This window comes from Lissotriton vulgaris, unplaced genomic scaffold, assembly GCF_964263255.1.
Source record: "Lissotriton vulgaris unplaced genomic scaffold, aLisVul1.2 SCAFFOLD_1089, whole genome shotgun sequence".
Classification (NCBI taxonomy): domain Eukaryota; kingdom Metazoa; phylum Chordata; class Amphibia; order Caudata; family Salamandridae; genus Lissotriton; species Lissotriton vulgaris.
Window position 1 is genome coordinate 187,533 of NW_028255123.1, and position 16,244 is coordinate 203,776.

General features: G+C 41.2%; 1 protein-coding gene across 1 annotated transcript in view; it reads left to right on the forward strand.

The window, feature by feature from the left end:
- Window positions 1–16,244, forward strand: part of LOC147659229 (alpha-2-macroglobulin-like) — a 100,760-nt gene that overhangs the window by 45,397 nt on the left and 39,119 nt on the right. The window contains exons 13-18 of the mRNA XM_086951870.1: window positions 3,677–3,743; window positions 4,373–4,518; window positions 5,480–5,629; window positions 7,118–7,288; window positions 11,730–11,829; window positions 14,918–15,038. Coding sequence (XP_086807996.1) covers window positions 3,677–3,743; window positions 4,373–4,518; window positions 5,480–5,629; window positions 7,118–7,288; window positions 11,730–11,829; window positions 14,918–15,038 — 755 coding nt within the window. The remainder of the gene's footprint in view (window positions 1–3,676; window positions 3,744–4,372; window positions 4,519–5,479; window positions 5,630–7,117; window positions 7,289–11,729; window positions 11,830–14,917; window positions 15,039–16,244) is intronic.

Below are 16,244 nucleotides of genomic sequence, written 5' to 3' on the forward strand. Positions count from 1 at the left end.
AATCAACATTCTAAGATTGTCATATAACTTACTTTAAAAACTCATCATTATATAAACTCTGCTTTTCAGTAGAGGATAGATAAATCTATTCTTTATATGATCAATACAATCTTACAATCCAAATTTTACTAATGGAATTTCAGATCCACCCAATAGCTAAATTGTGGGATACTATTTGTACAAGCCTTTTCAACTAAATATTCATAAATTCAAGTCTCCCTCATGACCAAAGTCATCTAATTTATCCAAAACTCACGCAAGGGTTTACATCATAAGGTTTCATTTATATGAACTCTAAAATGGATTCCTTGTCAACTTTTGAAATGAGATAGAACCCTCCACCCTTATTTTGCGTAATAGGCACTGTGAATGACATACATAGGATTTAGCCCAAATCTCCATTGGCATTAACGTCCTGAGCCCCACACCACTTTTGTTTAAGACTAATTCTACAGTTCCTACCAGCGGGTTACAGATGGTAAACTATATTGGAGCACAATAGTTTAGTGTAGGTAATAACTGAGCCCAAAATACTATATTTGATGGTATTTGAGCACTATAATTTAATGTTGGTAATACCTTAGCACAATATACTATATTTTAAGTTAGAAAGAAATAGGCCCTTTATGATCAGTTAAATCTCCATAGAGTCCTCCTCATTACCTAAGTTGACAAATTCCTTGATTTCACCAGAAAGATCTAAGATGGACTTTATTGATGGTTGCTGCCAAATATGTATATTTCTCCACAACCCATGATATTGATGACCACCTTGAATCTAGTGAACCATTCTAAAAGACAAGGATTTTGTCTTGGATTAATGTGTCATAAGTAAACCTTTCCATAAGCCAGTCGAGGTGTACAAATAAAAGACCATCTCGCACATGCATCAATCTCGGCATTTGCGATTTCTTAATTGCGATTTTTAAGGAATCGCAATTAAGGAATTGCAAATGCATATGCATTAAGAAATCGCTAAATAAATTGCGATTTCTTAAAATTCCTTAATTGCGATTAGCATTTTGCTAATCACAATTAAGGAATCCCTTCCCATTCATTCCTATGGGCCTAGAGGCCCATAGGAATGAATGGGAAGACAATCTCAATTTGCGATTCGCAATTAGCTAATCGCAAATTGAGATTGCGATTTCAAGGGTGCAGGGGGGTCCAAAGGACACCCTCTTGCACCCCTGAAATCAAACAATGCACACATCTTGTGTACACACATGCCCTAAGGGCATGTGTGTGCACAACATGAAAGTTAAAAAAATGCACAAAATTGCATATTTCTAACATTTCGCAAAATTACCATGAGGTCCAACCTCATGGTAATTTTTTCTCTCTAATTGCGAAATCGCAATTTTTTTCAGTTTCATGCATTGCTTTTAAGGAATCGCAAAATTGCGATTCCTTAAAAACAATCGCACTTTAAAAGATCGCAAAAATAGCGATTTCTTCACTTTTTAAGGATAATGCATCCCAAATAGTGATTTAGGAATCGCAAACGGCCGAATTTTGCGAATCGCACCGTTTGCGATTCCTAAATCGCTTGATGCATGTGCCTGCATATAATCAGAAAGTACACGTTTAGAGATACATACCACATGAATAATAGGATACACAGCATTGCTTCAATCTTGGACTGACAAATATTGCTTTTAAAAGTATTTATGAGAAGTCCAAATGTTTATACTTTTTGTATTTAAAGTGGTAGGGGTTACGAGAGAACAATATTGATCCAGACTGCCCTTCTAGCTAAATGATCAAAGTCTTATGCAAAATCAACATAATCAACTTACAGTTCATCGATTTTCCTTTTCTGTGCTTTACTTGGTAAAGTTACAAAAGCTGAGAGTTCATGCAAAGTCTAAGCATTTTGTGAGAACCATGTGTGGAAGTGAGTATATGTGAACAGTCTGGAAGAGACTGACAATGATTTGGGGTAGGATTAGGTACTAAAGATTCAGAAATAAGCATTTAGTGATGCATGGCTTTAGATATGGGTATTGGACTGATGACAGCCAAAGGTCTTGCAGTTTCAGACATGGTCGAGGCTGGAAGCATTGATCAAGGATACCGCAAGAGCGAGTACGAGTTGAATATCCACAGCGGTTATCTAGGCGAGCTGTTTTCAGTAACGTGTCCATAGAAGTACTTTTTGCCATTCCTTTCACTTGTGAGACTGTGTGGGTAAGAGACTCACTAAAGCAAAGCATGGGCCCCCAATTGCTAAGTGTGGTGAAGGATTGCTTCATTTTGGTCACCAGCGTGAAGATTCAGGGGCTGATTCACAAAAGGACACCGCACTTGTGGCGGAGGCGCCGCAGTCGTGGGAGAGTTTCTGCACTCGGCGGCATCTCCACAATGAGAATTCTTGCTGCGGAGATTCCTTCCTGAGTGCGGAGACTCCCAGTTACTGCAGGCTCTCTGTCATGAGTGAAGAGGCCCTTTGTGAATCAGGCCTGTAGTATTTGAGGCAGCTGTCCTTGTTACCTATACATGTTCTACTTATGCCTGGGAGGGTGAGGTTCTAGGTCAGTGGTTCCAAGTAATGTCTATGGAGAGCATGGTAGATATATTCTTGAGCTGTTGGATTGTCATTATATATGGGTTATCATCATGAATATAAGTTAATATTCTACTGGAGTAGATATATTTATGTCTGAAGCAAGAGTTTGCAGATAAGGGAGTCCACTGGCTCTTGTTACAAATAATGTAGTTAAGCTCGTTTCTGATGCCATGCACGATTTCTGAAGCAGTTCGATGTCGCGCATGAAGTCATTGCTTTGTGCGGACTCCAATCCAATTCGCCAATTGAAAAGGCCAGTCAGATTGTGTCAGGAATGCTATAGTTGGCTTCAGCAACTAAGTTACACAGGTGAACACTTTGCTTTAGAAGAAACAGTGCTTTTACAAAAAAAGAGAAAATGTGTCATGTCCCTATTGGGATATGTCATCCACTTAGATGATGTGGTGATATACCCAGGTTCGAGACCAAGGTCCCTTCTCTGTTTCTTTGGCCTTTGAGGATTAAGTAGATTTTGATGAATGTTATGATGCTGAAGAATAGCCAAGTATGGAAGAAGGGCAAGCATGTTTACAAACTCTTGAGAATGGATACATGGCAGGTTGATTGACTGTTTGTCTTGTATTGTGCTGGTGAGTCTCGCGTGATTCTGTATTCCGATTTTGGTTAGACCCATCTCCTGTGTTTTTAAACATGAGGAGTATACTGCCATTTGGCACGTGAATTTACTGTGCTTTGTATTTAGAATCTGCCATAGCATGTTTCGTGTTGCTGTAGAGAATATATTATATTTACATGTTGTCTTGCTATGGTTCCAACTCCCTCAATGTTAGCAAGGACCACCAACAATTGTGATGTTCGAAAGTTCTATCGTAAACAAATATTTTTCCCTTTGATGGTTTTCAAGTATTATTATCCTACTAAAGGCTATATTACCACTGAGGCTGACCAGGAGATAGCCTGCTTCCCAAACCATTATTCTCGCATCCTGTGACTGAGACATGCGGTGTTGTAGCTGGTCTATGAGAATACGATTTCTAAATTCACTTTCAATGTCCCTGATTTATGCTTCTGGCAAATTAAGGTTTTCTGGGTCAGCCTTCATAAAACTCAATTTTATGTATTCTCTCCAACCTCTTCTGCTTCCAGGTAATGTCAAAAGGAGGCATCGCCAAACATGGCAAACACGCCATTGATGTGGCACACGTGAAACATGGTGAGTCCCTGTTGAGCTTCTTCTACCTTTTCCGATCGTTGTTCCTTTACTGTTCTTGCCTTCCTGTGGTGTTGGGGTGTAAACTATCTTTGGTGAGATTGGATCTTTTATTTCATTTTTAAAACACTTCTTCTTTTATATTATATCAAGAGAGTTTCATGACATGGTCACTTTCTACATTTGGGACTCAGCGATATGAAGAAAGGGTGGGCAGTCATCTGATCCAATATGTGTACCTATGCTGAAGTGTTTAAACTTTTTCCACTTGGATGTGAAGGACCATATGCATTCCTGCACTTATAAACTTTGCCTCAAATTGACAGGATTTTGCTCATGCATCTCAATGACCCTAGACTCAATCTGTCAGATAGGGTGTGATGAGGCCATAGGAGGGAGCTGAGACATGTTAACAGTTATCTATGGATCAACTTCTCCCAGCACCATCATTATTTGGTGTCTTACCAGATATAATTTTTTATATTTAGGTCAATATATCCGGTGTTAGTCTCTTTAGGTACAAAGGCACATTTTGAATTTTTTCCATTCAAGAAGAAATATTATTTATTTTCCGAAGAAATTTTCCACTCACCTTCACAGATGAAGTATTGGTCTTGTATTTTCCTCCACAGGTGTGCCTGGGTCTTTCAAGCTCTCACTGCATATTGGCACAGACATTGCTCCTCTGGCCAAGATGTTAATATTCGCTTTCCTTCCCTGTGGTGAAGTCATCGCAGACGCGACAAACTTCATAGTTGCGAAGACCTTTGACAACAAGGTAAGAGTTTAGACTTAGAGTGCATGTGGGAGGAGGTTGGTGAGCTTAGAAGTCAGTCGGTACATATAAGGATAATTATTACATCCACAAAGTTAGAAAAAGAGTAAACAGAAGAAAGGAAAACACTGCTAATCTCTCAATTCAAGAGATCTGCTCTTACCAGAGATGGTCATAGTAGTTCAGTGATTTAACTTACAAAACAGCACAGCTCCAGGATTTGAGATAATGGGATGATGAGCATTTAACCTGTAGCAATGGGTTTCCTTAGAGAAGTGGCAGAGCACTACAGCATCACCTAGCCTCTATGGTTAGATGTAGTCAGGAAAGTTGCACAGGGATGCATACATGTTCATATCTAAAGACTGGATGACTGAAAGCATTGGAACTGGGAGGCATGGCAGATCAATTTCAGGATTAGGTGACTTAAGAAATTTGTATAACAACGCAAAGATGTTCATACTTGTGATTGGCTGACTAAGAAGATAAGTAGAAAAGGACATCACTTTATAGATATAATAATTGAGTAGCAAAGCTCAATCCACTCTAAATCTGCTTGTTGATGCCCTTATTATACAATAGTGTCTTTGTTGGGGGAATTTAACGCTCATTGAGAGTAGTGCCTACAGCCTCAGACTTGTGGTTCAATGGTATTGTATGGAGTGTATTCTTCCCAGTATATTTGCAATAAATACCCTAAGGTACAAAGGTAAAACACATACAAATAATTCTTCAGAGAGGTAAAGTTGAAAAATCTGAATTTTTTTTCTTTTTATTTTTTTTGTACTTTTTTATTTGCTCTTACATCAGTTCTTCATATAGGAATCCAGTATGTCATTTTCTTTCTCGATATGTACAAACAGTTTCAAATAGATCAGTTGGTAGAAATTAATGTGCCGGTATGTAGTCTCTGCAGATGAAATAATTCTAGTAAAGGTTTTACAATTGGTGTTTGCAATTCCAGGTGAACCTACACTTCTCCCATGCGGAAGGCTTACCCGCCTCACCAACCAGTTTGAATGTCGAAGCCTCTCCAGGCTCCCTTTGTGCCCTTCGTGCTGTTGACAAGAGTGTCCTTCTCATGAAACCAGAGAAAGAGCTGACAGTGGATTCGGTGAGGTTTTCTCTTTTTGGCTTACCTGTAAACAAATGTGATTGACTCTCTAGCATGCCTCTGAGTTTTGGGATGTACCACATCAGGCAATTAGTGTCTGAGGGAAGGCTGCCACAGAAGGGAAGAAGGACACACTGGGTGTATGAGAAGGTTTGGATTTGCCTCCACATCTGGAAAAAGAATGTGTAAATGACATACGTGGCAGCTGAGTAATGGAGACGCAATATCAAAGAATGGGTTCCTGATCAATTCTCTGTTCTCGTTTCACTGAATTAGCATATACCAGCTATAGGTTTTTGTAATTAATTACTTCTTGTGTAGGATTTTATTACTTAAAGGCTGAGGACGTCTTATCAATTCACCTATTGAGATATTGTACAGAGGCTGTATTCTTAATTAACCCTGTACTGACTGAGTCTTTCCTGTTTAAGGGCAGTGGTAAAATGCCAATGTGTAACTTTGTTCGTCGTGAAAGTGTGTGCACATGAAACCCTTCTTGGGAAGTTGTTTGGGTGGGAGTTTTTGGGTTTCGGTGCTACAATTGTCATGGCCCAATTGTGTTGTGGCACATTCCTCGCGAAAGGCTTCACCCAAGAGCCATTGTTGGAGTAAGTATAGAGGAAAATGGAGGATTGTGCCCTCACAATTTATCAACAGTGGTCCAGACGAAAATTCACACGTTCTTTGAAAGTTTTACGTGCGTGGGTTTTATTTCATGTTACATCTGTGTAAAAAGGACAGCCAACATGTGTTTCTCCCTAGAGGCCTGTTTAGGCCGTGGGCTTTTTCAAGGCAAAATCAGGTGTTGAGTCAGATCGAATTCATGTTTCTATTGAAGGCCGTTGTTTAGATATCTGCAGTCCTGGAAGGCACAATCCTCCATTTTCCTCTATGAAACCCTTCCTGGACTGAGGTAACCTCTCTTATTGCATTATAAGGTGAATATAAAAAGAATAGTTTTGTTCACCATAGTCACTCTGATGCTTCTGTGCAGAGGAGTTACTAGGAAAATGAATGAGTGAACATATTTACATAGTACAATTTTAGGATCAAATCATCTCAAGGTGATTTTCACTGTACCAAAGGACATCAATAATTATAAAAGTGCCACACATATTAAGTAATAAAGAGTCTTCATTAGTTCCTCTGTTCTGTAGCAGGATAACATTCATGAAGAACTTCATTCATACTAGGTAGAAGATCCCCAAAAGATTTTGTGATCTGTTCTAATTTTGTAGAACGTACAGCTCTGGAAGCGAGGACGTTACACAGTGAATCCACTAATGTGCTGGAAGAATGGGTGTAAGATCACAGTTGTGCTTTGTCTACTGATGCTTAGGTCTCATCTTTGCCTCAGTTTGTGCTGAGAAAATACAAGACAAATTCTGGGACATGAGCAGGAGGAGTCTAATGGGAGCGGGAAGTCAGGGTTGTCACCCAATCTTGCATTGACATTCTTTAGTGTCCTCATGCTCTCTGTAAACATAGGTGTATGACCTGCTCCCATTGAAAGACCTCACTGGCTATTACCATGGAGGGTGGAACCTGGAGGAAGTAGACTCTACGCCCTGTGTGAATCGCGAGCCTCTTTTCCAGAACGGGCTGATCTACTATCCGTCATCCCTGGACAACGAGAAAGATGTTTCTGATCTTCTTGAGGTAAGTCTGATCTTTTCTCATCCAGCACGCTCCACTTCCCGCTCTGATGAATGCATTGCCTTGCTAGCGTTCCAAGGATTTGTGAGTCTTCTTGTCCAGGTTCAGGACTTCTTGGTCTAAGAGCGCTCTGCTGCTGAGCACTACTTTCGCCTTATGGTCTGACCAGTCTCCCTATGAATGTGAATGCTTCAATATTTATGTATATATTTATGCATGCATTATTTATTTATTCATGATGTTTAATGATATTAAGCCTAGACACAGAAGCACTGTGATGCTTTACAGATAGAAAACAGGGCAGTGTGATTTAACAAAAGAACAATAGTACTACCTGAAAGCAGCAGAACATTTACTTTTATTGGGAGGGTGATAGTCAACAGAGGATTGAGCAGGAGGGGAGAAGGGGATCAAGAGTACAAGGAAGGGATGGGAGTGGGGTGGTGAACTAATTTGTTATACAGACTTCTGACACATGAGCGGTATTACTTGAAAGTGAGAAAATTACAATTAGGTTTGATGTGTCAGGGAACGGGTTCAATCTTCTTGGATCTAAAAAAAAAGAACGCCTGGTTTGTAGTTTTGCTTTTCTTTGTTTAATAAATCTCCAGGAGACTTGATTCATCGTATGTCAACCCTTCTCTCTCTCTCTCTCTCTCTCTCTCTCTCTCTCTCTCTCTCTCTCTCTCTCTTTCTCTCTCTTTCTCTCTCTTTCTCTCTCATTGGTGTGCAATTGGCCCCTAAGATATAGCGGAAATCCAGACTGGAGAGCCTTTTGAGATATGGTGGCTGTTTTGAAGTTGCTGCATGTTTTCAATGGTCACCAGTTGAGTTTTTTTTTGGGTGTTGGGGGGTGGGGGGTAGCATGACTGGACCTTTGAAAAGTAGGAATGCTCCACCATGTAGGCCAACCTTGATAGGTGAGGATTGTGTTTTGGGATTGGTCAACCAGGAAGGTCTTACCTCTGTAGGAAATCACTAGGGATTGGACAGCTGTCCTGAATTCTGAGGGGGGATTATAGTTTTTCACCTAGTGTACATGATTATATTTTCAAATCCGCTTTAAAACTTGTGGTCCAAACCTTGCATCATATTGGTACCTCTTCCCTCTATTATATCCAATCTCTCTTCACCGTTTTACAGTCGTGGTCGCCATAACAGGCAATGCGCACAATCAGACTTCACTAGTGAAGTGTACAGAGGTAACACAGCTTAATATGTTCCCTAGTTATACTTCCTTCTGTACCCCTAACAGTTCACTCTATGGTCTTTGTTTAGCTAAATAAAAGATGGCAGACGTAGCCTGCTTCTGTCCGGTAGGATTTCTTTCCTCAAATCTCACACTTTAGCAATCCAGGATCTATCTGCACCAAGTTCCTCATTCTGGGTGACTCTTTGGCCCTTAGTGAACATTCATGGTCCCAGAATTCCTGATGCCCTGTGCACCTGTAATTCAGAGGTTCAGGAATCTCATGGCATTCCAAGTTGCACTGAGAAATGAGGAATAATTGTGACAGTCTGTGTTTGCACACTTCACAGCTCTTGGTCCCTCTTCACAGGGACCTGTTGCTATATTTGTTCTGTTGAAAGGCCTGTGAAAGGGGTGTCAAGCGTGTAATTTTACCACATTAGATATAACCCTCAATTTAGCGCCAACAGTAGGAATTCCCAGCCACATATGGAATTAAGTGCCACTCAAAAGTAGACCTGTGTAAGACTTTTCTTTTTGCTACGTTGAACTATTAATTGCCATCTGTTATGCCTACTTTATGCATTTCTGCACCATTCCTCATATTTCTATTGCCTAAGGGCTGGACCACCGCAATTATGCGGCAAAAGAGGACCAAAATATGCAGCATTGTTGACTAGATTATGCAGCAAAAAATGCAAATTAAGCTGTGTAATACTGAACATTTTGTGATAGTATTACTTCATTATTTTGACATTTTTACAATTCGTCTGAAAAAAGATGTTTACCTATTAGTACCAATTCAACACCCAAATACAGCAATAAGCAAATGAAAGATGGCCTGTTAACCTTGGCAAAAAGCCTTCCAGTGTGAAGGAACACTTGTTACAGTATTTTTAGTAAATTGGATTCATTTGACCTGGAATATTTTTTTGGGAATCTATACATTATGTGGTAGAAGTTGGTCTATGTGGTAAAAGGGATCTATGTTGATACAACGCATGTTATTACAACGCATGCTTTTACAACGCATTTTTTACAACGCAAAAACTTTTACAACGCATGTATTTACAACGAATGTTTTTACAACGCAGGTACCTTTACAACGCATACCATTACAAAGTAAGTATTGGTAAGTATATATTAATTTTATAATCGTAAATTAATTTTAAAAAATATAATTTAATGTAATTTAATTTAAATTTAATTTTAATTTATTTTTACCCTGTACCCCTGTACCCCCAAAACCCAAAACTGACCCTGAACCCCAAAAATACCCCTTTACCCAAAAACTAAAAGCTGACCCTGAAGCCCAAAAATACCCCTTTACCCAAAAACTAAAAACTGACCCTGAACCCCCAAAATACCCCTTTTCCCAAAAACTAAAAACTGACCCTGAACCCTAAAAATACCCCTTTACCCAAAAACTAAAAACTGACCCTGAACCCCAAAAATACCCCTTTACCCAAAAACTAAAAACTGACCCTGAACCCTAAAAATACCCCTTTACCCAAAAACTAAAAACTGACCCTGAACCCCAAAAATACCCCTTTACCCAAAAACTAAAAACTGACCCTGAACCCCAAAAATACCCCTTTACCCAAAAACTAAAAACTGACCCTGAACCCCAAAAATACCCCTTTACCCAAAAACTAAAAACTGACCCTGAACCCCAAAAATACCCCTTTACCCAAAAACTAAAAACTGACCCTGAACCCCAAAAATACCCCTTTACCCAAAAACTAAAAACTGACCCTGAACCCCAAAAATATCCCTTTACCCAAAAACTAAAACTGACCCTGAACCCCAAAAATACCCCTTTACCCAAAAACTAAAAACTGACCCTGAACCCCAAAAATACCCCTTTACCCAAACACTAAAAACTGACCCTGAACCCCAAAAATACCCCTTTACCCAAAAACTAAAAACTGACCCTGAACACCAAAAATACCCCTTTACCCAAAAACTAAAAACTGACCCTGAACCCCAAAAATACCCCTTTACCCAAAAACCCAAAACTGACCCTGAACCCTAAAAATACCCCTTTACCCCAAACATATAACATTTAAAATATAATTATATACTTACCAATACTTACGTTGTAATGGTATGCGTTGTAAAGGTACCTGCGTTGTAAAAACATTCGTTGTAAATACATGCGTTGTAAAAGTTTTTGCGATGTAAAAGTTGCGTTGTAATGGTATGTCGTTGTAAAAGTTGCGTTGTAAGTGATGTTTCCCGGTAAAAGCCGCAAATTCATAATTATGTGAAAAATGCCACAGATGCAGAATCACATAATTCCATTGGCCATTCTTAAGGCTTACACCTATCACCTGTGATAAGCATGAAGCACACACAGGTGGGTGTGCCATCCCACTTGTCTGCCTTTTCCTCTGAATGGAATCCATTTACCAAACACGTCATACATGTCACTGACTGCTGTGTGTGCCAGAGATCTGGGGCTCCATGGGGAATACATGTGGGAATCCCGTATTTACTCCAAGGTGTCACCCAAAGACACATTAATCCACTGAGAGGTCTCAACTGGGATTATAATTGCAGAATTTACGGTGTCTCCAGGAAAGACAACATTAGGAACAGAAACCAGCGGGGGTGGGGGGTTTAGGTGGGGTGGTACTGAAAGGCTCCGACTGGGGGATGCTACTGAGAAGCGCCGGCCACTGGAGAAGTGTGGCTCTATGGTTAGAGCGGCAGACCCTGATGCAGAGGTCTAGCCCGGGACCAGGGTTCAAATCCCGCCTTGGCGGGTCCTGGACTCAACTTCCTCGGACCTGATAATTCTCACCTCGGTGCCTATTCTAATCATGGGTCCCACGCTGCAACTCTGGGCAATAGCTTGCTTAGTCTCCACAATGGCCCCCACAACGCTAGGATGCCTGGCTTCACCTTGGGGGTGCACAGGAGTGGGCACTCCACAGGGAAAGGCCAGGAAGGGTTCTTCAGCGGTATTCGTACAAGCGCTGAGATGCCTCATGGGTGATTTGTGCGCTATACAAGTACCACACACTGCAGCTTTTGTTACAGGGGTCGATATGGCAGCACTGGGATAACACCCGGTGCCCGCTACGGTCAGTCACCACAGGTCATGCCTTTCATGGGAAGTGCACAGCTTGGATTCACTTTACTAAGTGCAAGGGTTTGATCCTGAGAACATGTGTCAATGAAGACAGCCCTCCCAGTTGTAGTGTCTGCAGTGTAGATGGTGTAACTACATGATTTGTCTTCTATTTTCAGGGAATGGGTTTGAAGGTGGTGACCAACGGTGAATTCCGAAAGCCACATTTATGCTCCACCACCTCCACCGGGATGGCGTATGACCATGATCATGCTCCAGGTGAGGCAACAGAAATTTTTCTTAACAATGCTTGGAGATTTCAACAGGGTACGATGGAGGTCAAAGTGTAATTTATCATATGTCAAATTTCGGCTTATTGTGGCTCTGGAGCATCAAGCAAGCACCTTTATAGCACCACAATCATCATTTGCAAAAACCTCTACCATATGATCGCAGTCGTCGCATAATTTGCAATGCCAATGGCCCTCAGTCCTGATCTTTAAATGGTGCCTGATAACTGAGTCTTAGGGCTTCATACTCAGTTCTAATGAGGGAGCTCAGTCCTGACTGGAGGAGGGCAAAGTGTATGTGTGAGCTTGGACTGCAGATGCAAAGGGGGCTGGTAATCGCGATTCAGGAGCGTTGATGCCATTATGTGTGGGCCCAGAGGTTGATTAGCGGGGGTAGATACTGGGCAGTTGTCGTGCTCATGAACTAAGTGGAGCCTCAGGTCCCCCTTTGGGTCTCACTTTCCCTGAGTTCAGAATCGAAATCTATCATATTTTATAGTACATTGCTTTTTATGTAATACTTTACTCATTTGCTCTGCTCAGATCTGGGCAGAAAGTGCCACCATATGATGGACTTTGATGAATAACTGCAGGTGTTGTAAAACATGTGCCGCTGTTGGGTCCCGGCAAACACCAGCACAAATTAAGAAAAGTCTTGCACTCATACTGCTGGCTAACCTTGCCTCCAATGCCCGCCATGATCCAGCTCCAGTGATTGGGTGAGAGCCAGTTTACGTGCTGAACTTTCCAAATAATAGACACAACTCTACCACACATTTACAGTGCATATGTAAGAAAACAGAAACCGCTGAGTTCTTTCAGATGAAGGGGCTTTTCCAGTGCACCCAACATGCTGGAAAGCAAACTACTCCAAACTAACAGTCCCACACTCACTCTGAGTAAATCTCTCAAAGGAAACCCAATGCAACATTTTCAAGTGAGCGCAACACACAGAGAGTTCATTTCACAAAAAGGGCAGAGTGCACCCAGGTCTGACAGGTCCCACACACAGTCACTCTCCTGTAAAACAGCTCCCTGAGCAGCAGAGGTTTGTGACATGTGCCATCTCACTTCAACACACAAATAGTTGCTGTACTGCACCATAGGGGATTGGTAATGCTTATATCTACCGACTGTGTACAGTTACAGAATGTGCCCTCTAATGCCAAACTTTGTATGAACATTTTTAATAAAGACTGGCTGGACACATGGAACTGGGTGCAACATCAAGTTGGCTATGTGAGTTACATCTGTAAAGCTTACATGTGTGTTTAGTGCTGGTCATGAATTGAAATTCTGGCAAGGACAACCTAGACCTTCTTTCTTCCAAAGTCAAAAAATTAGTAACATGTAAATTATGTGATCTTAGCACTTTCTCTTTACAATATGAAAAAAGGAACAATGTTATTATAGGCATTACAGAGTGGAGAAAAGCCGGAAATAACTCCATAAAACCTGTCTTTAGTTTTAGCTTATAGTCAAGTTGAGGCATTGCAACTCATTTGTAATAAGAAAATTACATCAATACTCTACTGTAATGCGTTATTACAGTTGAGTTGTGACATCAGATACCTCTGCCAGAGCCAGCTGATGGTGTGAAGGGCAGTCTTTTCAGCTACTTTTTCCTAAACATTTACAGTTTTAGCTAATTTTGAGACAATTTTGGCAGCACCTTTTTTTATTCTACTCGAAAAGTTCTTATGAAGAATATATCTCTCTGATCAAGCACATTCTGCTTATGAAGGTCACATATTTAATTCCTAATCACATAATTTCGAACCACTTACAAGATGACTATTGGAATTTTTACTTTCACAGTACAGACACCACATTTATTGCAAATAACTATAAATATTGTATCTCTTTTATTAGAGGGAGCAAGAAACCACAGATTAAAAGCTGAAAAGGGGAGACCTGTGATAACTGAAAAAGTATTAGGAGTAAGACACTCAGGGGTATATGTAAAGGCCTATCGCCATGGGAACGTCACTTTTTAGGGCGTTCCTGTGGTGATAGGGCCTTTTTGCCTTATTTACAAGGCAGCGTTAAGCCACTTAAAGTGGCTTAACGCTGCCTTGTAAATAAGACCCCCTTACTCGCTATGCTTAGCGTGAAAGGGGTGGACAGAGGGTGTTGCGGTGGGCGTTCTACCGCGACACCCATTGATTTTGATGCTGCTCCTTATTTACAAGGGCAGCGTAAATAGGAGTCAGCTGCAAAATTAAGATCAGGGCAAACCTGGTCTTATCTTTTTGAAACGAGGAGAAATGCTTTATTTCTCCTCGTTTTTGATTTTTCCAGCTGGGCTGCCTTGTGCAGCATACATGGAGAATGCAAAACACCTTGGATTGTTTATGTTCAGGAAGGCGACCCTTCTGCACACAAACAATCTTTGAAAAATAAATTACATTGTGTAGCTTCCATGTGTGCTGCACTAAGCAGCACTCGAAGAAGTGACAAAACGCGAATTTCAAGATTGTTTATGTACAGGAAGGGACACCTTCCTACACATAAACAATCCTCCCCTGCACGCAGACACCCTTGCACTCTGGTGCAAGGGTGCCGGAGTTGGTGCTACACTGCTAAGTGCAGCGCCATCGCAGGGAGAAACGCAAAACTGCACCATATTCTTGTAAATATGGTGCAGCTCTGCTTTTCTGAAGTTGCGGAGCATGTCGCTAAGCCAAGGAGGCTAACGACACACTCCGCCACTTCTGTTGTAAATATCCCCCTTCACTGCGATGAGTTTGGCCTCAGTCCCCATTCCTCATTCCTCCTGTTTCTCTGTATATTCACGAAACGCTATAGGGATTTCTAATAAACTTATAACATATGATAGTGGGTTCTTTATCCCACATATAGGAACATTGGAATTAGCTATAAAAAGATGGCATAGAACTTGTCATGATTATACAGAGGTATTTTCTGTAACCCAGGATTGAATGTATTAGTGAATTGTGTGCAAAAGTCGAAAGTTACACTTCCAGGAGAAAATATTGTTGCGTTCCCAGTTAAAACATGTGATATAGTTTTTTACTTAAATATGCATCTACGACACAGGTTCTTTGTTTTCACAGGAGTGAGCCCGATAATGTTGTCGCGATCAGACAGTATAAGTAGAGTGTTCCTAGATTCTGCGATCGAGACAGTTCGGACCTACTTCCCTGAGACCTGGATCTGGGATCTGAAGACCACTGAGTAAGTAACATTCCTTCCTCTTTACCAGTCATCTAGAGCCTTACAGCATCTTAGAATCCACCTTATCTGTTGGGAGCAAGAAGGTGGTAATGCAAAGTATGCCTTTACTGACCACAAATATTCTGAAAGAAAAGAAAAGATAAATAGTCCCACATCACAGATCAACATCCCCCTTTTCCTCCAATCCTTCAGTCAGCCCCTTCAAATTCATGGTCGAGGAAATGCCCAGCTCCCTCACCTCTTTGCTTTTTTTCTCTGAACCACTGCCTGTGCCAAGTTTGGCCTGGTATAAATGAGTAGAACATCTGGCGTTTGATGAGGAACTATACCCAGTCCTGAGTATCAAATAAATGCAGTGCTCACTGCAGAAACAGCTCTGGGTTTTTAGACTATATATAGGATGTCTTCCTCTTCAAATCTGACCATTTGTAAAATGTGCTGAAAGAGACAAATTGACTCAAAGGTCATCTTTTCTTCTGTGTCTTTTTTCAACTGGTGCTAGGCATGGGCGGAAAATCCGTTCCGCTCGCGGATTTTGCGGATTTTCGGGAAATCCGCAATCCGCGAGATTTGCGAATTTCCTGCAAAATCCGCAAATCCGCGAGCAGCGGATTTTGCTCGCACTGCTCGCACTGTTCGCGTGAGTTCGCGCCCCGCGAATAAGTGCGAAATTGCAGAAATACGATCTAAGCAAAACTGAAAGTAACTACTTACCAGGTTCAAAAGTTCAGGCACATCATTAGTAGCCATTTCCTGTAGTGCTTCCTGAGGGGCCCCTCCAGAGTTCAGTTGCCAGTTGAAACTATTATGTGACCCTGCTCTGAACCTCAGAATAGTTACACATATGCCACAAAGGTCATGAATTACAGCTAAGGGAGACAAGCAGGAGCCAGGCTGGAAGTTAAAATCCATTACTCAGCCCCTAATTCATTATTGTCAGTTGGGGCAGGGCAGGTGTTGTAACTAATTTTGCAACAATGAAAGCACTTAGCAAGTGCAAAAGATCACTAATCAGGGCGCACTAAGGAAGCAGGTGCCAGCTAAAAAAATATTCTGTGACACATTAATCAGCCCCAAATTAATTCAGGTCACTTGAGGCAGGGAAGGTGTGCTTTGCTTTGCCGAAAATAATGTACACTGGACAACCAGAGGGTGTGGTGATGAAACAGAGGGTGGCATGGGTGGGCCAGAGGGTGGCATGAGTAG